The 26,574-nt window shown below is 40.2% G+C and overlaps 1 protein-coding gene across 1 annotated transcript in view; it reads right to left on the minus strand.

Moving 5' to 3' along the window:
- DNTT (DNA nucleotidylexotransferase) overlaps positions 1-21,253 on the minus strand; it is a 191,583-nt gene extending 170,330 nt beyond the window's left edge. The window contains exons 1-2 of the mRNA XM_060683185.2: positions 21,051-21,253; positions 4,107-4,282 (exon numbers count right to left, since the gene is read on the minus strand). Of these exons, the coding sequence (XP_060539168.2) occupies positions 4,107-4,282; positions 21,051-21,253 (379 nt within the window). The remainder of the gene's footprint in view (positions 1-4,106; positions 4,283-21,050) is intronic.
- Positions 21,254-26,574: the final 5,321 nt, after the last annotated feature.

Raw genomic sequence — 26,574 nt, forward strand, 5'->3', positions numbered from 1 at the left:
AAAATAAGTCCGAAAAATAAGGTTTTCAGAAAAAGAGCATGTGAAGGGAGAGACATGAGACTAAAAAAGAACTGGAGTAGCCATTAAGAGCTGGTGCCCATGGGCAAAAATGAAGACAAGAGCTAGAATCCAGATGCTAGATCATAATAATACCTCTAGTTTAGATTTATGGGTGCAATGGTGCATGTAGAATAATTGAGGAAAAACTGCTGGCAGAAACTGCTAATTCTTAGTAGTACTACTAAAATACTAGTACTAGCACTATTGATTGGGCATGTTAATACATGCCACATTAGTTAATTATGGTGGATATTTTACTCTTGATTTATGTACTTTCAAAAACACAGTTCATTTGTTGTTTCTTGTGTTGCAAAATTCATTTTGAAGTTGGTATCTGCCTCCATGCCAGGCAGTGTATCTAGTCACTAATTTATGCCTACGTATTAAGAAGTCTAACCATACAGCTTTGTACTTTTCTAGGTTTACAATATTTTTTTAACCCTTTTTAAAACCTTTTTCTTCAACAAATCCAGTGGCAATAATGGCTAAAAATATAATTCCAGCAACATTCTAAACAATAGCTCCACCTGGTGGGGCATTTTGGATTCTTGCTGTACGTTTGAATGCAGTAGATCCATTTTTCAGACTCATTCAAAATTCAGTCATTAATTCATAAATTGCCTTAATGCACCCGGAGTGTAAACATACTGTGCTGAATTACACAACACAATAGCCTGAAGAAATTTCAAATAGTCTTATATTCGCATCAGGTTGTACAGACCAACCTCTCTACAAATGTTACCTCCTGCAAAATCCAGATGGCAAGATCAGAATAGAGCTGGAAGAGACATGGAGGTCTTCTAGTCCAACCCGGGGTGAAATCTACTTACCTTCCTAACCGGTTCGGAAGTGCACGTGCCATGCGTAACTTCTGCGCTTGGACCCTCTGCTTATGCGCAAACCCTTCTGCGCATGCGCAGAGGGTAAAAAACAGGTTACTTCCTGGTTAAAACCAGGAAGTAATGATGACTGGGTGGGTGGGCGGAGCTTTGCACCACCATTGCTACCAGTTCTCCGAACCACTGGCCGCCATCGCTACAGGTTATTTATTTATTTATTTATTTATTTATTTATTTATTTATTATTGCGATTTATATGCCGCCTTTCTCCCTGGGGACTCAAGGCGGCTTACAAAATGACAATTTCCAATACAAATCACAATGAAATAAAATTAAAATCAGTGACCCTATTAAAAACAGTTTAAAATTATGGCAGTGTACCCACAAATGGATCAGTTGAGTTGACGAAAGAGCCACGTCTTCAGCTCACGACGGAAGGAAAGAAGGTCAGCGGCTGTCCTAAGCTCGGTGGGGAATCCATTCCAGAGGATCGGGGCTCCCACAGAGAACGCCCTCCTCCTGGGGGCCGTCAGCCGAGATTGTTTGGCCGACGGCACCCTGAGGAGGCCGACTCTGTGAATGCACACAGGACGGTGGGAGAGAGGCTGGAGATGGTCCTGCAAGTACCCTGGGCTTAACCCCGGGTTCAGCTGAACCGGTCCAAACAGGGACTATTTCACCCCTGGTCCAACCCGCTGCTCAAGCAGGAAACCCTATGCCACTCAGACCGGCAGCTATCCAGTCTTTTCTTTAAAACCTCCAGTGATGAAGCACCTACAACCTCTGAAGGCAAGCTGTTCCACTAGTTAATTGTTCTCACTGTTAGGAAGTTTCTCCTTAATTCCAAGTTGCTTCTCTCTTTCATTAGTTTCCATCCATTGTTGGATGGAAGTCTTGCCATCTAGTGCTTTGGAAAATAAGTTGACTCCCCTCTTCTTTGTGGCAGCCCCTCAAATACCGGAATACTGCTATCATTTCACCCCTAGTCCTTCTTTTCTCTAGACTAGACATATCCAATTCCTGCACCCGTTCTTCATCTGTTTTTGTCTCCATGCCTTTAATCATCTTAATTGCTCTTCTTTGCACTTTTTCCAACATCACAACATCATTTTTGTAATGTGGTTATCTAAACTGGATGCAGTATTCCAGGTGTGGTCTTACTAAGACTTTATAAACTGGTACTAAGATTCTAGGCTTCTGTTTATATAGCCAAGGATTGTATTAGTTTTTTGGCTGCTGCTGCACACTGCTGGCTGGCTTATGTTTAAGTGGTCATCCACTAGGACTCCAAGGTCCCTCTCACAGTTACTGTTTTTGAGCAGGTTTCGCCTAATCTGTACTTGTACCATTAGTTTTTCCTGCCTAGATGTAAAACATTGCTTTTCTCCACATGAAATTTCATGTTGCTGGATAGGGCTCATTGTTCAAAGCTATCTTTTTGGATCCTGACCTTGTCTTCTGTGGGGGTTAGCTATTCCTGCCAGTTTAGTGTCATCTGCAAATTTGATTAGTTCCCCTTCTATTTAAACTTGTGATATCACACTGCTTACTTCCCTCCATGTAGATGTACCATGTACCATGCAGATGTAATGGTCTACTTTGTCGAATGCCTTGCTGAAGTCTAAATATATTTAAAATGTCCACAGCATTTTGCTGGTCTACTAATTTAGTCACTTTGTCAAAGAATGAAATAATATTGTTTTGACATGATCTGTTTTTAACAAACCCATGCTAGCTTTTAGTTATAACTTCATTTGTTTCCTAATGACAAAAAAATGCATCTGTGTTGTGACCCCGACTCCCAAGCCTGTCCTAACAGAGGAAGAGGACTCAGAAGGTGATGGGGAGGAACTGACAAGGCCTCCCTCTCCAGGACCCTCCTCTCTGGCAATGCCTCAGGTTCCATCCGAAGGCCAAGATATGCCAGGAGGAAAGCATATTGGAACAACAACAGATAGGGAGTGAGGATTATGAATCCTGGCTTGATCCCAGGCAGCGTCGGAGGGAGAAGCGTGCGCAGCAACGAAAGAGGCGTGGCCAAAGATTGAGCTGAGTCACTGAGCCACACCCCACAAGGAATAAAAGTGGGTGTGATTGGTCTTCAGACTTTGTGACGGTCTAAGTTAAAAACCTGAGAATCACATCACGTTACCTGAAATATGGATTGGACCTTGGCCAATTCTTACTTCGTGGATTACTTTTTGCTACTGAATCGGACTGAGGAGAAACTCTCTCTTGCTGACTATGAATGAAAACTGACTTGGCAGGCATTTCACAGTTTCCTGCCAAAACTCTTATCTGCAAGGGTTTCTAGTCTGATTGCTTAATAAAATCTTGGCAGGCGTGCCTGGTTGTGTGTTTGCCTGTGTGGGGAAGGGGGACAGAACAATCTGGATTTTTGTAGTACAGCTCTGGCAGTCCTAACTAATGATAACAGAAACATTATTTGTGAGATTTATTTATCTATCTAATTTACACAGCCACCCACCTCACAGGCAAGTGACTCTGAGCAGCAGACAACAAAATTAAAACATTATTTTGTTCTTCTCTGAGGACACTTAACACATTAGAAAAACTGTTGCAAGTAATATCTCTCTCTCTTAGTCATCCGATCCTATGTACAAAAAAGATTGAACCAAAGGAATGTATTCAGTAAAGACTCTTTGTATATATAATGCTGCCTCCAATCCATCCAAGGTCCATTTAGTCCCACCTTCTCTTTGTCCCAGTGGCCAATCAGAAGCCTAAGAGAAGCCTTAATGAAGAATATAGTCACTTTGCACTGTTTTTGTACTATTGATATTGTTCATCCTGTTTGAACATGTAGAAGATTGCTTTAATATACTGCAGGTTATTACAGTTGGGCAGCAGGAAAATTAAAGTAACAAAGAAGGGATACATCAAAGACAATTGTCTTGTGTGATTATTAACCTTATGTATTAATAAGTAGTAATTATTATTAATTTTGAGTCCCTTTTCTATTCCTTGAAGAGGTTTTTTTCCAAAGGAAGACATTCTATAGCCATATTTTGACAAAATTTACTGTAAATTTCCGATGGCAAGCAAATTATTGAGGTTTTAACTCATTTAGCATCAATGCAATCAGCTTTGATGTCTAGCTTAACCATCTACCAGTCATGACCCGTCTTTCAATTTCCAGCTCTTCCCATCCCATTGCTTTCACATTGTTCCATTGTTCCACTTGACTTACAGGAAGCTGATATTTCTCAGAATCCACTGGTCTTCCCACCTCCATGCAGGCTGTCAACCAGCTGACATCAAGAATCTTGAATCTTGAGCTGTCCTCCATCTTGTGTTTATGCAGCCATCCGAGGATTTCAGAGCAGGAATTATTCTCAGCCACAACGTGGGTGACACAATCACTAGAAAAACAAGTATAAAGGTTAAACTTCCTCTTGAGAAGCAATAGCAATAGCATTTAGACTTATATATCCCTTCACAATCTTATATAGCCCTCTCTAAATGGTTTATCATTGGCATGTTTATCATCGGCAAATGAGGACCCAACAATCTGGGTCCAACAATCTGGGTCCTCATTTTATCGAGCTCAGAAGGATGGAAGGCTGAATTAACCTTGAGCTGATTAGGACCAAATTGCTGGTAGTCAGCAGAATTAGCCTGCAATCCTGCATTCTAACCACTGCGCCGCCGCAGTGCTTAGCAAGATTTTATAACAGCAAAACAAGAGAACTGCCAGAGAGGGAGGGAGGGAGATGCAATTTGATGTTATAAGAACTCCAAATACGTTATCACATTGCAATGATTTTCTAAAACTCAGACTTAGTATCAATTAACAGCCTCATAAATTAAAAGTCTGTAGAGATTCTCAGTCATCCAGGTCATGGTTGCCCCAAAGGTGCTTTTTCAGGAGGCAACTGGACTTTCTTGTTTTTTCTTTGAAGACATTTCGCTTCTCATACAAGGAGCTTCTTCAGCTCTGAAACTTCCATTCCCGCTATCCTGTCAGAGCTGAAGAAGCTTATTGGATGAGAAGCAAAATGTCTTCAAAGAAAAAACAAGAAAGTCCAGTTGCCACCTGAAAGAGCACCTTTGGGACAGCGTCATAAGTTGCATTTTTCTCAGCCATTTCATGACTGCAGTATGAAAAATATAGCATGCTTAGATCCTATAATAATGAAGAATCTTAATATTACCCCGTTGCCTTGTGAATAAATTGTGTGCCTGGTCAGTGTCTGGAATATAGCCCAAAAAAATCTCTTGGGCTAAATATTATAACCATTTCATTGCTAATATTTTCCACTAAACTTCAATCCTCAAAAGTAAACCCTTTGTACATAACAATTTGTTAAGCATACAGGAAACAATCCCTTTGAACTATGTGCTGTATATAGCAAGCAAGCACATCTTTAAATGTAAACATAACAGTCTGTGCTACACTGATATTTTAGTTGTGGCTTTAATGAAACTTTAATGATTGGGTGACTAGGTAACTAATTATAACTGTTCTTAAATCACTACTCAACCAGACATCCTTATGGCAGAGTCTGGTTTGGCATATTACGCAAAACATTAGAAATGGGCAGGCCACAACGTGCATTCTCTGAGAGGGTTAGCACAATTGTTTCAAAAGGTATCTGTGTATCTAGAAAATGTGTACCTATAATCCCTTCACTTCACTGGGGGTTCTAGCAGAAGTGTTGTTGGTACATGAACACAAGTGCAGGCAGCTTCAAAACAACCATGTCAACTCTTCTAGAAGACACCACTTCAAATACATACTAGAACTATGGAACATTCCCTGCTATTAACCCACAGAATGTAAGTTGATGGAATGACCCCTTTCAGTGGCAGTGACATAAACAGTGACTTGCCACCACAGTTAATTAGCGTCCCAGGCTTAGTAAACACTGCAAGATGTTATAGTGAAGAACAGAAATGTGAATACTCAAAAGAAACAGAAAACAGAAAAAATCATTGAAAGAATAAAGGCTTTTAAAAGTTCTTAAGGGATACGGAGGGAATGAATGAATATTTTCACGTTTTCTTCCCTTGACTTTCACTCTTCATTGTTTATGTTCTACCTATATTATTTTTATAAGTAACCCAAGGTGGCAAGCATACCTAATACTCCTTCCTCCTCCTCCTTCTATTTTCTCCATGACCACACCCCTGAGAAGTGAGCTGGGCTAAAAGAACAGGACTGGCCCAAAGCCACCCCAGATGCCTTTCATGCCTTATGGCTGTAATGGCGAACCTATGGCACGCGTGCACACATAGCCATATCTGTGGGCACACGAACGTTGCCCTAGCTCAGCTCCAGCGCGCATGTGCATGCCGGCCACCTGATTTTCCGGCCTTCCAGGCCCACTGGATGTTGGGAAACGGGCTGTTTCTGGCCTCCGGAGGGCCTCCAGGGCAGTGGGGAAGGCCGTTTTCGGCCTCCCCAGGCTCCTAGAAAGCCTCTGGAGCCTGGGAAGGGCAAAAAATGGGCCTACCAGGTCCACCGTGCCATCACGTGCCAAAAGTGGGGGAGCGCGGGGGATTGCAGGCGCATGTGCAGGGGGGTGGGGCAATTGAATTATGGGTGTGGGCACGCGCGTGTACTCCCCCCACACTTCCCCCTACTTTTGGCACATGACAGCAAAAGAGTTAGCCATCACTACCTTAGTTGGAACTACAACTCATGATCTTCTGGTTTCTAACCGGGCACCTGAATCACTGCACTATCTCCGCGGTGGCACAGTGGTTAGAGTGCAGTACTGCAGGCTACTTCTACTGACTGTTGGCTGCCTGCAATTTGGCAGTTCAAATCTCACCAGGCTCAAGGTTGACTCAGCCTTCCATCCTCCCGAGGTCGGTAAAATGAGGACCCAGATTGTTGGGGGCAATATGGTGACTCTATAAATCACTTAGAGAGGGCTGTGAAGTACTGTGAAGCAGTATATAAGTCTAAGTGCTATTGCTATCTCTGTGGCACAATTGTTGCCACTGGTCTTCACAAAGCATATTGTGTTTCAATGGTGGATTTGGCTTAGAGTGATTTTTTAAAAAAACAATTTAAGTAATATGGTAACTTAGTGGCAGCTTAGAAATCAATTCTTATTAAAACACCATAGTAACATTAGATTTTATGGATATGAATGGAATCTGCAGATGGAATCCTATCCATCCATCAATCACATCCATACATTCTACCACCGAAAAGCAAGGACACACACTTTTCCAATCAAATATCAGCCACCCAGGACCAATCCTAGCGAAGTATGAAAGTCACCTCATTTTGCAATCATCCTGGAACCCCAAACTAGCCTCTTGTAGAAAACTCCATCCCATTGCTCAACTGTCTTCTTTATATGGAATAGGAAGACTGTCATCTTCTTGATCTCAATCCCTGGCATCAAAATGTCTTAGGACAAGATTGAATCTCTCTGTCCAACTATATATGTGCCAATTATGTTTCTAGAACATAGTTAGAACATGGTTAGAAATAGAGTGAATTCATTCTGATCTTTATCATTTCACAAATACTAAAACCAAAGAAGCCTAACCTGTGGAAAGGTAATGTTAGTAGTGCTGTATTAGGAAAAAATATTGTGCTTGTTCATTATGAAAATAATTATATAGCGCAATCACATTCGGATCCGCTATCTTGAAAATTCCTTTTTATTCCAAACACAGGGGAGCTCATTTCTCTGTTGCAAAGCCAGCAAGCAGTGCCCATATCATTACAGGGAAGAAATAGCCAGGAATCAATGATTTGGCCTCATTGTTACTTTAATTTTATTATTTCAAAGCTGTTAGTTATTTTCTGCTGCAGGGTTAGTAGCATCTGCACAGAGCAGGGGGAAATAATTAAATCTCCTCCTTCTTAAACTCTAGTACTCTCACCCAAACTTCCCTTGGATAAATTTAAGGCTAAATCGAAAAAATTGGAAAATGTGGGAATAGATTTCCTACAAAAAATGCTATTTGGTCCAAAGAATTTATTAGGATTTTTGGCAATAGCAATGCCAGGTGAAAGTTTCAGGCAGGGAAAACTCTTAGTTTCTGTTGTAATGTTATCCATTAAGTAGGTAGAGAATGTAGCATAGAGTCTTAGGTTTTATGGAAACCCAGTTCTTGAATCTATAGAGTAACCATCAAGAAGGAAGACACTCTGTTTGTAAATAAACAATCATTCCAGAGCATCTGACCAAGAAGGCCAATGATGAAAGGTCCAGAGCAATGAAATAACATTGAAATAAATCACCAATTTCTAGCTTCCTCGTCACTAATTCAAGTTTTGGTCCTTAGGCTGAGCAACGTTAATTGTCAGAATCCCTGAATTATTTCCTTACCCTGTGTGTTTTGTTTTGTTCCTCCATTTTATCAACTGATCCCTAAATATTGGTTTAGTTTAATTAACACATTGGTTACTTATTTGCCACTGTCAGCCCTGCTAAGTAAATCAGACAGAATAACAGAGTTGGAAGGAACTTTGGAGGTCCTCTACTCCAACCCCCTGCTCAAGCAGGAAACCCTATACCATTTCAGACAAATGGTTGTCCAATCTCTTCTTAGAAATTTTATTGTTGTAGCACCTATAACCGTGATGGCTGTCAGGGTGACAATTAATCCCATTCTGCTTTTGGGTAATTGCACCTTGATTTAGAGAAGTGGATCGAGGCTTTTCCCTTGAAGCATACTTTAAGAAAATAAACCCGAAGATATATTTTCTAAGAAAAACTCATTTATTTGTTATAAAGAAAATAAAACATCTCACTAGCTAATTAGTTACATCTTGGCAAAGTTTTCTTAGCCACCTCTCTTGGCCAGAGAACAAAGAAAGAGTTTTTAGAGGAAAGTGAAAGAATGTAGACATGCGCAGTTAGCTTAAAGATAAGAACTTGGCAAGCTATGGTAAGTCTTAGAGTTCAAAAATAAGAGCTCATCTGGTAAATACAAAAACGCAGTGACAATGGCGAACCTATGGCATGCTTGCCACAGGTGGCATGAGGAGTCATATTGGTGGGCATGTGAGCATTGTCCTAGCTCAGCTCCGGCGTGCATGTGCACGCCGGCCAGCTGATTTTCGGGCCTTTTAGGCCCACTGGAAGTCGGGAAACAGGTTGTTTCCGGCCTCCAGAGGGCCTCTGGGGGGGGTGGGGAAGACCGATTTTGCCCTCCCCAGGTTCTGAGAAAGTCTCTGGAGCCTGGGAGGGTGAAAAATGGGCCTACCGGGCCCACCATGCCATCACGTGCCAAAAGCAGAGGGAGCTTGGGGGGTCACGCACACATTCATTGGGGGGTGCATTGAATTATGGTGCGGGCACACTCATGCACAACCCCCTCCCCCTCTCCATGCTTTTGGCACACGACAGCAAAAAGGTTAGCCATCACTGACCTATAACTTCTGGAGGTAAGTTGTTCCACTGATTAATTGTTCTAACTATCAGGGAATTTCTCCTTAGTTCTAGGTTGGTTTTGTCCTTCATTAGTTTCCATCCATTGCTTCTTGTCCAGACCAGGAAAGCAATACCACAGGAAAACAGGTGTTAGTTATCACCTTTAAAGCGCTCCATGGCTTAGGACCTGGGTACCTACGAGACCGTCTTTTGCCACCAATAGCCTCCCACCGACCAGTTCGTTCTCACAGGGAGGGACTACTCAGGGTACCGTCAGTCAAATTATGTCGACTGGCGACTCCCAGGGGGAGGGCCTTCTCTGTGGGGGCTCCAACCCTTTGGAATGAACTTCCCCCAGAGATACGGAATATCCCTGATCTCCGTGCTTTCCGCCGTGCCCTCAAGACCCTGATATTCCAACAGGCAGGGCTAAACATACAAACATGCGAATGATTTTTTAAATGTTATCTAATTCTGGCTTTTATTTAATTGACCAAACTAAGTAACAATTTTAATTAGCAATTTTATGATGTTTGTGTGTCTATATTTTTCTTGACTGTACACCGCCTTGAGTCCTACGGGAGAAAGGCGGTATAGAAATATAATAAATAAATAAATAAATAAATAAATAAATAAATAAATAAATAAATAAATAAATACTAAAACAATGTTTATTGCAATTGGCTCTAATCACACAATCTTGCAATTTTATTGTGCTGCACCTCCTCCAACCTTACACTTCAGTGAATTAGGGCGGTTTCTGTCTGACCTGCTTCCAAATGTTATTTCATAGCTCTGGACTTAAAGCAATGTTTCAGCCCCTTTTGCCTAGGTATCAGTTCCTGCATATTTCATCAAGTCTTTTTTTCTTTCTTTCTACAGGTTCCCACAGGCAATAAAGCAGCAAATTACTGAACATCCGAAATGTGATTATCTGTTGATTTGGGGCAGGAAATGAAATAAGAGACATCCAGTCTTTGGATAGATTTAATGCATTTTAAATGTAGCTTCACAGCTTGCCATGATAACAGAAAACATAACAGAAGCAGCGACATCACAATTCCTTCCACGCTTGCATCCCAATAATCAGAAGCGGGATCATGAAGTGTGGCATTTGATTGGAACAATCAAATCACAGCACATTTCATCACTTCCCCCTCTCGGACCTGTGGAGACCCATGACCTTAAATTGCAAAATTTAAAAACCAAGATTGATACACATGTCAGAACAACATCTCTTGTAGTCTATGGAGATTCTCAATCATCCAGTCATGGTTTCCCCAAAGGGAGCTTTTTTTCAAGAGGCAACTGGACTTTCTGCTTTGTTTGTTTTTTAAGACGTTTCACTTCACATCCAAGTAGTTCCTTCAGCTCTGAAGAACCCTTCACCATCCAGTCAGAGCTGAAGAAACTTCTTGGATAAGAAGCGAAACATCTTCAAAGAAAAAAACAGAAAGTTGCTCTTGCCTCTTGAAAAAAAATAGGGACACATCTCTTGAAATTAACCTGCCCTTTTGCATGATATCATGACATTACCCAGGCTTGCTAGTCCTGTTCACTGAAAATAATCTCTCGGTCAAAAGGAAGGATGCTTCACTGCTCATCCCCTTTTCCATTTTTAAATGGAGTTTCTGACTAAAGTTCTCGTGTTGTTTTCTTTGTGTCTTGAGAACCCTGTGCTTTATGCAACTCGCTAGACTTGGATATCTTTAGGGTATGTCAGCAAGAGCTTTGAAAGCTAATCCAGAATTCTACTTTCATATCAGTCCCACCAGCTGTTAACAAAAATGATAGAGATTGGATTTATGTTTAACCCTTTTTTATTATTGTCTGGTCCAACATCCCGGAAGGGAAAATTAGAAGAGCTTTATGCTGTTATACTATATAAATATAAACATACTACAGTATATAAGCACATTTATATCTGTGACAATATAGTATTGTACTATGGCAACACAGCATATTGTATTTATCCCCTTTTAGACATTTTAAATCATTCTGAGCACTCTTTTACACTGGAAAAGTGTGATATAAGATGTCCTGAGTAGTAGCCAGTCAATGCTACGGGTATCTGTTCAAAAGAAAGTTCTCATTCAATTCAGTGGGATTTATTCTGGGAAAATGAAACTGAGCCAAAAGGGCTGTGTAGTACTTCAGATTCGAAGTAAAAAAAAAAAATGCTCTGAGATGTGCTTTTCTATGGATCACACTGAAGCTGTGGAGGGGAGTCACAGGATCCTGGGGAAATTTAAAGAGCTGCCAATTTAAAGAGCTAAAAATAGCCACAGAAGAATTCCTGTGTATTCCATATCACATTTTTGATATGGGCCTGAAATGGCGTCCAGTTCTAAAAACAACTTTCCCCAAACTGGTGTCTAGATATGCTGAGATTTCTGCTTGCAAATTTCTAGCCAGTGCCCAAAGTTGAGGAAGGCCAAAATAAAAAAGATTTTAGCAGAGAAGCATAATCCTATGCATGCTTGCTCAGAAGTAAATCCCACTGAGCTCAATTAGATTTCTTTCCAGCAAACACAGATAGGACTGTAGTCTAGTATCTTAATGATCAAACTGGTTACACATCATTTTTCAAATCAACATTGTGTTACCTTCCCCTTTAATTAAACTGATGTGCTCGGCTTTGTTGTCTCAAACAACAACAAAAAAATTCAGTTAGAGTTGTTTAACTTCTGCTTCCTGTGGTTTATATCCCTTTATATAAAATGTGCATATTTAATGTATTTGTACATAGCTGAAGTTCTGGGAACTCTGCCATTTCTACACTCACAACAGCAGTTCAGCCAGCATGCCCTAGTTTCTTCTGTTATTTTACAGCTGCGTTTATCCTTGGTCCAAAAAAATATATGTAAGAAATGTAGAATTTCCACAGATATTGTTGACGTTTTTTAAAAAAAAAAAATTGACAGTTTTAAATTATCCTGGTTGAAGTGAATTTAAAACGGTTTCCAGTAAAACAAAGGACACCTTCCAGTGCTGGATAAAAAAAAAACAACAAGAACCGAAATTGTCAAGTTCTCTTTTCTTCTTCACATTTGCTCTGGCTGAAGTTATCAATTTGCTATCAGGGACAGGAAGAGTCAGAAAGAAAAGAGGTTGGTTGCTTTTCCTTTGTCCAGCTAGGAAGCTATGTCTAGCTGACTTCGAAATATTAAATGGGATTGAATGGAGGTCAAAAGCCTGGGTGGGGAACCCACAGTCCATCCCAAGTAGAGGAATCTAAATTTTACCAAGGGGTTCTCTGCCTGGTTGCTGGATGGGCATGGCCATGGTGGGCGTGGCCTAGTCGGCATCCTGCACCATGACGGGGGGGCGTTTTTGCCCTCCCCGGGCTACAGAGGCTTTCCTCAAGCCTCTGGGAGGGCAAAAATGACCTCCCCAAGCTCCAGAGATCCTCTGGGAAAAGGCCCATTTCCGCCCTTCCTGAACTCCCGGTAGGCCCGTTTTTCACCCTCCCTGGGCCTCCGCGCATGCCCTGCACTTACCTGCATCCCAAAACAGCCGCGTGGGGAATCTTGGGAAGGGAGGGGTGGGCGGGGCAGGGCAGGGCCAGCCAGGAGTGGGATTTGGGGGTTCTCTGAACTGCACAAAATCTTAGGTAGAGGTTCTCCCAAACTCCTGTGAACCCCCAGCAGCCCACCTCTGAATCTAAAAGTATCCCGCAAGAAGACCATGGCAATTTATACTTTCACCAAGAATAGGGTTAGGGATTAAGGGCACATAGATGTGCCCATGAACTCACCAGCCTGAAGAAGATTTTTGCACTTCTGACTGATTTTTGTCTTTCCGACACTGGCAGCTGCAAATGCCAACTGGCCATTGACCATTTAATAAGTATTTTTGAAAAAATTGGGACACCCTGATGGGTACTAGTGAAGCTACTTTTGTAACCATATTTATTTTTGGGTTAGGCCCAGACCAAAAGTGGGAAAATAGTCCCCAATGCTTTCTGAAAATACTATGTGATTACCTGGTCATTTTGCCCAAAATAGTTAGTGTAAGGGGCTTATTACTTTATTTAATTTACTTATTACTTTATTTATTTACTTATTATTACTTATTACTGCTTAGATATTAAGACATCCCTCTTCCTGCTTGTAAAATCCCACTGAAAGAATGACTGGAATTTAAGGCGGGTAGTTTGGGAATTCAGCAGTACTGTGCAAATCCTGAATTGGCCCAGTGCCACATGTGAAGGGCACCAAAACTAAAATAATAAGCACACCAGTTGGGATTTGGGAAATGTAGATACAGCTTCTATCAATATATTTAAACTGTGGGTTACAAAATTTTCGATATGGATTTGTTCCTCTCAACATTAAGTCTTCTTTTTATTTATTTATTTATTTTCTAAAATATTTCCACCAGAGGATGGTACATGTGTTCAAAATCAGTCACAGTGTTAACTGTCTTGGAGCTGTGATTTCTTTCCAGTGCCATTGTTTGGTTGGTTCAGCTTGTGAAGCTGTGCCTCTAATTCCCCCATTGAAAAATGTCTTTCTTCAGCCTCTTTGTAACTTCTGAACTTCAGGTCCTATAAGGGGCATGTTAGCTTTAGGCTTGGCAGCTCTGCCTCCATGTCCCAGACAAATTGAGCAGGGGTGAATTTGACAAGTATTTCATTCATTTTCTCAGTCTCTTCAACACCAGACAAAGTCCAATCAGGGTGATTCTCTCTCCTTCTCTCTCCCCTCTTTGTCTTGTATGGATTGGGAGGGGTGGGAAGATTTTTGTTGCTAGAGAACGCTCCTTGTTTTCAAGACAGCAGAAATTAAGACAATCATGGATTGCTTTCAAACAGATGTTGAGGTTTGGGAATGAAGATGGTGGCAATTTGGAAGCGACTTCAAAATTCTGAATTTTAATCCATTGTCATTTCTGCACATCTAAGGTTTCTCTCTCTCTCTTACACACACACACACACATACACCTTGTTCTTCCCTACTAATACAACTTCTCTGCCACTTCAGATGTCTTCTTCCTGACCCCTGTCTTTACCATCAGTGGTTGGTAAATATTTGAGAAGGAACTGCAGATGGTGGGAGAGGCCAAAACATTTTCATATCAGGTTCAAATGTTTACCAATGTTATTTTTCAATCTTCATTGGCAGCTGGCTGGTTATTTTTGTTGACTTGTTGCCATGGCTGGTTGATTTTAAAATTGGTGTCTATTCCTGGTGAGATATGCAATGCTTGCTTCAGAGTTATTTTGAGAGAAGGGCCTTGTACTCAAATTAATAAGAGGAATGTCATAAGATTGTTTACATGATTTGAAGTCTTGGAGGAGAAAAAGTGGGCTGTATAGCTAACATATTAAAGATGAATGAAAAGAAATAAAAGCAACTATGAAAAAAAGCAATGTCATCTTTTAATTTAAAAAAATAACTATTTAAAACAACAATCTCCCCCAATTATAGGTAGTCCTCGACTTACAACTACTACTGGGAGCAAAATTTCCATTATAAGGGAAGTGGTCCTTGAGTGAATCATGTCCGATTTTATAACCTTTTTGCCACAGCTGTTAAGCAAATCACTGCAAATGTTAAGTGATTCAGTCTCCCTCCATTGACTTTGCTTCTCAGAAGCCATCTGGGAAGGTCCAAATGATGATTATATGACCCTAGGACATTGCCACCATATTAAATACATGCCAGTTGCCAAACACACAAATTCTGATCTTGTGACTGTGGGGATCTGCAACAGTTGTAAGTGAAGTACCAGTTGTAAGTCACTTTTTTCCAGTGCCATTGTAACTTTGAATGGTTGTTAAATGAATGGTTGTAAGTCAAGGACTACTCTGTATAGCAACGCAGTATTGGAAATTGAACTACAAAATGTTATCTCAGCAGCAGCGTTAAAGGCAGGCAAACATTTGGAAATGGGACTTGCATTCCTTTACAAACAACATTACAGCTTCCAGGAGTCACAGGGGAAGAACAGTGATGTGGTGACATTGCTTGAGGGGAATATGGACAGCGCTGTGGTCATTTGTCCCTCCTAGAGGGAAGGGAGATTTAATCAAGCTAAAATATGTAATGTTTATCAGAAACATTTTTCTTAGATCAGGTTTGGAAATTCATATATTTCCATGGACTGCAATGCCTTCATAATACCTCCAAACATGGAATGCGACAACTTGCCACAGGAAACTTGCTGTGGTCATTGCACCATGGCCAACTTATCATGGCCAACTCTCCATAGCTAAGATGCTGTGGGCAACTTACCATGGCCAACTCTCCATGGCCAACTCGCTGTGGCCATCTCACCATGGCCACCTCACCATGGCCACTTCGCCATGGCCAACTCACCACAGCCAACTCTCCATGGCCAACTCTCCATGGCCAACATGCTGTGGCCACCTCCCCATGGCCATCTCTTCATGGCCAACTCATCATGGCCAACTCACTGTGGGACAACTTGCCACAGGACAATTTATCAATCCAATTTAATTATTTAAAATAAATAATTTTAAAAATAAAAAAATAAAAAAATTGTTTTAAGTGTTGTCATTCAGATTTCATTTTGTCCCTCCTTTTGCACCCTTTCAATTCCACCATTTCTTTGCTATCAGTGTAACTCTTATCCTGCAGTGAGTTGTCCCGTAGTGAGTTGGCTGCGGCAAGTTGTCCCATGGCAACTTAGCCATAGCAAGTTGGCTATGGTGAATTGGCTGCAGTGCATTATCATAGACCCCCTCCAAATATATCAGTGGAAAAGACTGGTTCCCCTTCCTTCCTCCCCAAAACTCTTCCATTCAGGTCAATGTCAGGTCAGAAAACGAGTGATTGCACCAAGGCACTTAATGACAGGTGAGATGGCAGGTGGGCCTTAAAGACCAAAGGGCCAGAGGGCTCCATATGTTCCAGACACAATGTTTATAATCTCCAGTATCAGCTCTCTAAGTAACAATACATATGTTTATTCAAGATAGATTCGTTCTCCGATTTTGCATCAGTGTAACTGATGTGCTTCCACATATGTAACAGATATAATGTTCATGTAATAGAAAAAGGCAGCTGATAGAAACCTTCCTTGTGTAAGATGGCCAGGAGCAAAGTTAATTTAATTGTGGCTATAACATTCAGCACTACTGCTATATTAAGATGCCTGAGTGTTCTTTCAACACTTCGCTAATGAGATTCTCCAAATTAAGAAGGTTTATTTACAGGAACAAGATATTATGCACTGTGATATTATTTTCCTTTAACATCTGCTGTTGCAATTTTCTACATTTGGCCATTTAGTTTAGCTCAAGTTTGGGGGTAGAGATCATTGCATGGATCCCCATTTTAAAAAGTGTGAAATCCAATGTGGATCAGAGGGCTATAACCTTGTCCCCATCCTCATGTTATACTTCTGATCTAGATATCATGCTATAGCTTTGGAAAGAAACCTTCTTTCCAAAACATATATCAAAAATATCTCAGAAACCACCAACAGACTATTAACAACCACATGAAATCAGCACAGCACCCAAGCCAACTAAAGCCCTTCAAAACATCCTAAAAAAACCCAGAAGGTTCAGCAGCCACAGAAGAAGAAAAAACAAGAGGCAACTACAACGTACAGGGTAATGACTGCAACAGCAACTGCACAGGAGAAATAGGCAGAAGTCTGGCAAAATCCATCCATGAGCCTCAGTTAGCAACCAGAAGACATGATGAGATCTCTTTAATTTTACAACATATGGACAGACTTAACCAGACTTAACAACTGGGAAATTGTGACCATTGTGACCATCCTAGATCAAGCCAAGTCCAAAAATGCTAAATAATTTCTAGAAGCTTGGCACTCTGACAAATTAGCCAACAATAGACACATAAATGATATCTACATATTGTGCAGAACAAACAAACCAAAAAGGAAACAAAAAAACCAAAACATCTCCCCACCAGCAATCAATACCCAGATGATTGAATTTGAGTTGAATTTATTTAGATTTATATACCACCCTACTCCCGAAAGACTCATAGACTAACTCCAAGATTAATATTAGACCAACAATCAAGAAGTGAACAACGCCGCAATTAAGGAACTGCCAAACAGCTAACAGTAAACAGCCCAACCAAAGGACCTCCAAGTCCATTTCCACCAACATCGATAGGGCAACTACTAGAATATTAATTGAGAGACCCTATCCTACTAGCACTGATGATGTTACCTAGTTTGGGTAATGAAACGCATGCAAGAAAGCAACCAAACTCACCAAGGACCTCTCAAGAATCCTTCTGTTGGCTAGAGTAGCAGATTTCTTTCCAAACTAGGTAGCAGTTTCCAAATATTCAGATTTACAATAGTGACAACTAAGAAATATATACTGATGAAGGCAAAAAAGCTTGCAGAGACCCTGAAGAACAAATCCTATGAAGAAGTCTGAAGGTGGTGACTCCACTCATTCTGAAAAAAAATAGCATCTAAGTAGTATATGATAACCACTTTCAAATATTACTCCAGAGTGCTTTTCTTCAAGCTGTTACCTTCAGATGAAAGGGAATATACTTTCAAGAATTCTAAACCAACTCCTCAAAATTTTAGGAGTTATTGTCCCAGAACTCTGGAGAACTTCAAGCTGGAGAAAGTTGTTTCAAAAACAACATCAACAACTAGAAAAGTTTCAAATGTAAAAAAAATGAGTTTTGACTAAATGTTCATCAGAGAAACATCCCGCTGTGTAGATAGTTTAGGAGGGAAACAAACACCCCAAATGTAACATATTCTCTTCATAATTGGTCTTAAGCAAAAATTACACATAAAGTGTTGATATTGTGTCTTGTAGAAGTAAAGCATTTACTCATTTGGCTTCAGCAATAGGACCACATTCAACTCCTCTCACTCCATACTTGTGGCACCTAAAAAACCTCTCCCTTCAAAATACCACCAAACTTCACTGGCGTATTGCTGATTTTCAGTGACATGGTTTTATATTGGTCTCTTTTTAAGTGGTAGCTTCTTGTTAATCTTAACTGACTCTAAATAACCCAAGCAGGGTAGACCAGATTATTATTTAGAAAATCTCAGGGTCATAGGGTAGACTGGGAAGTTGAAAACCACATCCTAGAGTAAAACAATAGCAACCTATTTCCATGTTGTGGCCAAAAAAATAACAAGGATGTGTACAACTAGTTTTTGAGAATAAGGGAGATGGCTTTGGTAAAGATTTTCAGGCTCCATAACCTAGTCAAAAGTACAGAATGTGTGAATAATGTTCAGGAGTGGATCAGTAGAGATCTCCTTATAAAAAGGGGAGGAGGTACAGCAGAATCAGACTTGCAAGTTTACCTCATTATAGCCAAATGTCAATAAAAGTTGCAATGTATGGTTGTGAATGTTGGACCACAAGGAAGCCTGAGCATCAAAGAATTGAGGCCTTTGAACTATGGTGCTGGAGAAGACTCCTTCTAGTCATTGGACTGCAAGGTGATCAAATCGGTCAGTCCTAGAGGAGATCAACCCTGACTGCTCTTTAGAAGGCCAGATCCTGAAGATGAAACTGAAATATTTTGACCACCTAATGAAAAGGAAGGACTCACTGGAGAAGAGCCTAATGCTGGGAATGATTGAGTGCAAACGAAAAATGGGACAGCAGAGAATGAGGTGGCTGGATGGAGTCACTGAAGCAGTCGGCGTGATCTTAGATGGTCTCCAGTGGATGGACAGGAAGGCCTGGAGGAAAGATGTCCATGGGGTCGCAATGGGTCGGACACAACTTCACAACTAACAACAACAATAACAACAATAAAAGTAGCTTTAGCCCTCCCATGGAGCTGATTTCCTGGTCAGATCAATCTAGTTGGGCTGATAGTACTCATCAGGAGTTGCATTTGAGTTGAGAAAGTCTTCACCTAAACTGGTGCATTAGATCTCTGCAGGATTAATACATTTCTTATCCACTGAATGAGCCTTCTCCTGCCTTCTCCAAAATTGTCCCAAAATTTCAAACCTTCCCTCTCTTGAAACATACACCTAGCCACAGTCTTACACTCCCATGTGTTAATGCACACTCCTAAGAAAAGAGTGGGGGGAAGGTCCACTCTTGTGTTTGGAAACTGGCCTAGATTACAACTACAATTGTGGGAAAGCACCCTGATTCCTTCAGAGTAGGATTCCCAATCAGATTTTCCCTCCTAAACAACACCTATTAAAACTCTGCAGTTATTAATTGCCTGTTGAGGTGGTACCATAATATATCTAACTCCTTCACACGCCTTCTCTATTGAAATAATAAGGATGGCTCACTTGTAGAAAGGCTTATTTACTATAGAACACCCACGTTACTTTGAAATAGGGCATTGAAAGCACTGCAAAATGCACAGAAATATCATTATACACAAGACTAAAATCTCATTCCATAATTGGAACATAGTCAAATATGCTTTTAATATATGGTGCTGGAGAAGACTCCTGCAAGTCCCTTGGACTGCAAGGCGATCAAACCGGTCAGTCCTAGAAGAGATCAACCCTGACTGCTCTTTAGAAGGCCAGATTGAGAAAGATTGAGGGCAAAAGAAAAAGGGGACAACAGAGAACGAGGTGGCTGGATGGAATCACTGAAGCAGCCGATGTAAGCTTAAATGGACTCCAGGAGATGGTAGAGGACAGGAAGGCCTGGAGGAACGTTGTCCATGGGGTCGCGATGGGTCGGACACGACTTCACGACTAACAACAACAACAACAACAATAAAATATGCTTAAACTTAACATTATATGCAGAATTAATTATTTAACAAAGAGGGCCTCATTCTGAATGTATAGATATTTACCATAGATATATAGATTGTCCTCAACTTACAATTCATTTAATGATCAATCAAAGCTACAACAGCACTGAAAAAAGGGACTTATGACCATTTTTCACACTTACAACCATTGCAACATGGTCATGTGATCAAAATTCAAAAGCTTGGCAACTGACTCATATTTATGACGGTTGCGGTGTTCCAGGGTCATGTGAACACCTTTTTGCGACACGGTGATCAATGAGGCAAGGAAGTAAAGGAAAGTCAATGGGGAAGCCAGATTCACTTAACAACCTTGTGACTAACTTAACACCTGCAGTGATTTATTTAACAACTGTGGCAAGAAAGGTCATAAAAGGGGACAAAACTCACTTAACCAATGTCTCACTTAGCAACAAAACTTTCAAGCTCAATTGTGATCATAAGTCGAGGAGTACCTGTACTGCTAAATGCAGTTGTATATTAATAACTATTGTTATAGCACTAAATGAAGCTAAACATAAATGTTGTTCAACAAGCTACTTATTCTAAAGATACATTAATATTTCATATTAAAGCTCGATGCTTTGTTATTTTGCTAGCACTTTTTCAAATGTGGGAAATGTATAAAATTACTAAAAGATCTTCAGAAAAATACCTATATACGCTTTCTGGTACTTTATACACTCAAGATGCACACACCTGTAAGAGCTGAAGGCAACACTTGAGTCCCAAATCATGTTGGCGGAAGCTCATACCAAAAGAAAATGAAGTTGGCAGGACATGTAATAGACACTAATAGAAGTAAATGAGCTTCAGACCATATTATTATTTAATATTTTTTTCATCCTGTCACATTAAAGATTATTAGACTGAGTCATGTTTTGGAGAAGCTCTGGGGCACCTCTCAAAGTTTCCAAGGGGTATCTGTGCTTTTAGTGCTCAGACTGTTCAAACCTTTTGGACACACTTATCTACACTGATATGCATAGACTTGCACTGAACACTTTTTCAACCCAACTCTCCATACAAAGAGCTATTAATTGTTTTCGTACCTGAGTTCATTTTCTACTCGGAAGCCTTTTCTTCTTGCTAGATCCATCAGGAAGGTTCTCCTGGTCATTCCCATTTTCCTCTCCACAATGAAAATGATGATGTCCCTAAACTCTATTTTGTAGCTGCTCAGAGGAACTGCAATTTGCATTCTTTTCTGCCTTTTCCTCATGGGACTGAAGTTGGTAGTTTTGATCTTATTCATGACACAACATCTACTTTCCTTTGTTTGTTGAAACCTAGACTTCACTCAGGAAAAAATAAAGCTTGCAGTCAATTGGTCTGGCCAATCAAAAGCCTGCTTTTGAAGTTACCATCCAGTGATATCACTTGTTCTCTTCCCACCCACCCCAAAGTCACAAAAAGCAAGTTTTATACTGTAAAACTTGCTTCTCCCCAACTATTTATCATTTTTTCAGAGCGCTCCTGAATCAGACAACTGCGAGTACTTTCTAGAAAATCAGAAAAGACGGAATTACTGTCTTTTTGTCTGTCCTATCTGAAAGAATAAAACTTATTTGAAGATGATTTTTGTAATAATAGATTTATCTAAGGAACTATAGCAAGTGAATGTCTTATATAAACAAAATAGCTTCACTGTGAGATAATAAACCAAGCTATACAGAAGCTAATTTAGCTAACTAGTCAAAATATTGTCCTCATTTTCAAGTACTAAGTACTGAGCAGGCTTTCAAAGACAGCTTCTTAGTACAATGTCAGTGAGATGGGAACTAAAGTCCTGAGCACAAAAATCCATATGGATTTATAATATTCCTGTTCAAATGCTTGTCCATACAAGATCACATGTAAAATTCCTTACTTCTCCACTGTAACCTTAATTTAAGATGGAAATCTAAAGAGGCAGGAGTGTGTGTATACACACACATATAAACACATATGTGGAGGAAAGGGATGGCTAAGACGCTGAACTTGTCAATCGAAAGGTCGGCAGTTCAGCAGTTCGAATCCTTAGTGCTGCGTAATGGGGGGAGCTCCCGTTACTTGTCCCAGCTTCTGCCAACCTAGCAGTTTGAAAGCATGTAAAAAATGTAAGTAGAAAAATAGGGACCACCTTTGGTGGGAAGGTAACAGCATTCCCTGTGCCTTTGGCATTTAGTCATGCTGGCCACATGACCACGGAGACGTCTTCAGACAGCGCTGGCTCTTTGGCTTTGAAATGGAGATGAGCACACACCCCCAGAGTCGGGAACAACTAGCACATATGTGTGAAGGGAACCTTTTCCTTTACTATATACACATACTGTAAATGCATATATGCCGATATACCTATACTTATACCTATATACATACATACACACACATATATGTGTGTATGTACAAAATTTCTCAGTGAGAATGTTCTATCAATGCTTTATCAGTTATAGACCTTGCTCACCTAATCTCATGCAGGAATCTCTTTCAAGGGGAATATCAACAACTGGATGAAATATATGGTTCTCTTCCAAATGACTGAGGTAATTCTCTTGATCTAATTAAATTAATGCAGAGTTTTGCAAACTTTTCCTTCCTGACGTATCATTACATATCGTATAATTGGTCACAGTCAAACAACTGGCCACATTTTCTCCAAGATTACCCGATTTTAGAAAGTATCGTAGCTATTTAAAGTTGTGATTTAGTACAAGATTATTCAGAAGATTGTGGCAATCTCCAGAGATTTCAGCCATTTAATCTGCACAAGAGAGGCTGTAGATAATAATTTCATAAAAGTTGCAGCATCTGGGGTTGCTAGAATATGCATCACCTCAGGAGTATAAATCCAGAAGACTGCCTAGAAAGTGAAAACCCTTCCTGTGAATTTTTGACAGTCGTACAATTCCCTTTCTATTCTTCAACTTAAATTCTGGAAGACATTTTGAGGAAAATGGATTTTCTATTGTGATGCTTATATATCTGTGATAACTCCTTTCTATGACAGCCAGCTAGATGTTCTGGTTAAGGCATCGGGCTAGAAAGCAGGACACCATGAATTCTGGGCCTAAAGCCAGCTGGGTGACCTTGGGCCAGTCACTCTCTCGTAGTCCTGGGAAGGAAGGAACCATTGGCAAACCACTTCCAAAATCTTGCCAAAAAACTGCAGACTGTCCTGAAGACACTAAAAAAAAAAAATCCTTTCTTCACACTTTGTATCATGGCTTCTAGATGCCACTAATTAATTCAAAAATAATTGTAGAAAGCTCAGCAATCTGAAACAATTGCAGTGTCAGACTTGCCTCAGCTTGAACTTCTAAGTAAAAAATGATCATTAACTCCATTTGTTGAGAAAGGTATAGTTTACTAGAAGTCAAGTGAATTACAGTAATGCAAAGCCAGAACTGAAAATCGCGTGCCAAAATCCCCAAGTCTAACTTTCCCTTCCCTTAGGTACCTCCCATTGCTGGCCCCCCTCGTGTCCAATCAAATTCAAAGAAGATGTTTTTAAAACAGTCACTTCAAGTGTGGGTTGGTACACAGCTGCGTTCTAGTCCCATCCAAATGACCTTGAGGTCTGTCTATGGAGATTCTCAGTCATCCAGATCTTGGTTGTCCCAAAGATGCTTTTTGTCAAGAGGCAACTGGATTTCTGGTTTTTCTTTCAAGATGTTTCGCTTCTCATCCAAGAAGCTTCTTTAGCTCTCAGAGCTGTGTGTTAAGAAGTCAAAGAAAAAGTTGTATTAGAAAGTTTTGATTTTAAAAAAGTGTTTTAAAAAAGTTTAGTACTTTAAAGAAAAAAGAGAAAGAGAGAGAAAAGAGGGATTTTTTTTCATTTTTTTTCAGTAAGGTCAAAGAACTTGAAAGAATACAATGAATCCTGTAAATAAAAATGGTGACAGTTGACAAAGGTTATTAGGTGCAGATAGAAATACATACTATTTCCATAGCAAGGAAGATAAAGCAGGAAAGGTTAAATTGATTATTTTATTCAAAGAGGAAAATATGTTTTCATTTGAATATCACTTCTGGATCTTGTGCTTGTGATGGAAATAAAAATGAAACATTGACTTTGGTTTTGTTGATCAGAAAGATTTGTTGTTATAGCAATGGCTAGTTATGTATTAATGTATAAAAGCAAAAAGTTGAGGTTGGAGTGTTTTTATCTTATAGCGTGCTAAGAAGAGTCGCAAGTAGTACAGGATAAGAGCCTTGGTAGTACAGGGGTTTAAGGCACCCTGTTATTAAGCTTATTAAGACCAGCTGCCTGCAATTACTGCAGGGTTCGAATCTCGCCAAGGCTCAAGGTTGACTCAGCCTTCCATCCTTTCTAAGGTAGGTGAAATGAGGACCCAGTTTGTGGGGGCAATATGCTGACTTTGTATAAATATACAAAAGGATGAAGGCTATTGCTTAACGCATTGTAAGCCGCCCTGAGTCTCCAGAGAAGGGCGGCATATAAATCAAATTAAAAAAAAAAAAGTCAATGCCTTTTTTTCTTTTCTTTCTCTCTTTCCCCTTGTATCTCACACTCCCTTTTCCCCACTCCTTTTTTTCCCCTTAATTTCCCATTATTTCTTCTCTTCTTTATATTTTATATAATAAAACTAGTTGAACTGCAAAATATTACCTCCTCATTGACACTTATAAAGAGCCGCAGTACCAGTCAGACACTGTCTGGCAAGATTCCAGCTTTGAGTAGCGCTTCAGAGCTTCCTGTTATCTGAGTCATAGTACCATGTGCAATATCTCATTCTTCATTACCCATGATTAGAGATATAAAACCACATTGTGACCACAGAACTGTTTGCAGTGAAATGTATGTCATAGACTTCCTTCAGATCCTCATCAGTGGATTTCCTTGAAAAACATGCGCAGCAGTACCAAAGTGAGGGAGATGAAAACTTTGTTTTCAAAGACGCCTCTGTGCTATGGGGACCTATAAGCCTTCTATGGCAGTTTGGGGATCTGGATAACGATTATTAAGAAGCAGTTTTGGTTGAATTGTGTCTACTGAGGCTTCATACAATAAACAGTAAGGCACCGTTTATCCTAGATTAGATTATGGTCTAACTGTCCGTTGTGTGGATTAACAATTTTATGCCCTCCACTTATTTTAGTCCGTAGCTCCCACGGTCCTCTGTTATTGGTCATGTTGTCTGGATCTCCAAAGTACAAGTAATCCTCAATGTTTGACCATAATTGAACCCAACGTTTCTGTTGTTAAGCGAGTTTTGCCCCATTTTACGACCTTTCTTACCATAGTTGTTCAGTGAATCACTGCATTTATTCAGTTAGTAACACAGTTTTTAAGTGACTTTGGCTTTTCCCCATTGACTTTGCTTGTCAGAAGGTGACAAAAGGTGATCAGACGACCCCGGGACACTGCAAGTGTCATAAATATGAACTAGTTGCCAAGCATCCAAATTTTGATCATATGACCACAGGGATGCTGCAACAATCATAAGAGTGAAAAACAATCATGTCATTTTTTCAGTACCATTGTAACTTTAAATGGTCACTAAACGAACAGTTGTAAGTTGAGGACTACTTGTATCTGGAAATTTAGCAGGTTGCTTGTCTCTAGTGAATTATAAAGAATTACAGATTTCTCCATGGTTGAACATGGTGTGGGAAGAAATATCCATCTGGTTCAGTTACAAGCCAGAAAAAAGATACTGGAAAGATGCTTGGAAAGATGGTTTAATGATGAAGCAGAACCACCAGCAGTCCTGGGTTCTGGGTAGCTGACCATGTGGGATTGAGAATGAGGGGTTTTTATACCTTCTTGTGGGTTTTGCACTTGAGCTTCCTGTTCCTGTGCAAGAACATGTATTCTATTGGCTGTGGTAGGGGTTATGTAGGCGTCATAGCCGGCTCTACAGGTTGTCTGAGTTCCCAGGTTTTTGGTTGAAGTTTGCAGGGGGTAATGTAAGGAAGGGGTGTTGGGCAATTCCTCTTGTGGCTGAGGGCTAATCCTACCTTTGTTCCCTACCTTGCTGCAGGGAATTTTTGCCTATGAATAGAGCAACCTAGATACTTGGCTTCTTTCAATAAGTTCTTTATCTCTTAAGTGCTGACATCTGCTGAGGCCCATTAAGAAATGTGGGGGCTGCTTTCTCCCTCTAAAAAACATGTTTCTCAATTTCTCATCCAGGGAAATATAATATTCTGCCTTTTGATACACTTTAGAGTCATAAAGGACTCTTGGTGGCAACATTCTTTTTCTAGCATATCATATCAAGTGGTTCATCTAGAAATGGGAAGGAGATGAAACGGCATTGAAAAAAACACCACTAATTCATAAACAGCTCAAGAGGCCATGAAAAACCCAGGGGCTGGTGTAGGGTTTGGCATCTACTGACATCAGCTGTTAGATCCATGTGTCAATTTATTTATTTCTCTTTATTTTAGTATCCAAGTTATGCAAGTTATCTGCCCGAACTAAAATGAAGAAATGGCTCTAAGTACCTAGTTTCTTTTTTTTCCTGAGATTCTTTTTTTTTAAAAAAAATTAGCTTTTTGCTATTTCTCTGCACATCTTCACTGTCATGTCTGCAGCCCTTCTGTTATTTGTTTCTCCTGTGAGACTTG

Source organism: Pantherophis guttatus, chromosome 6, assembly GCF_059756535.1.
Source record: "Pantherophis guttatus breed Tessera chromosome 6, ASM5975653v1, whole genome shotgun sequence".
Taxonomy (NCBI): domain Eukaryota; kingdom Metazoa; phylum Chordata; class Lepidosauria; order Squamata; family Colubridae; genus Pantherophis; species Pantherophis guttatus.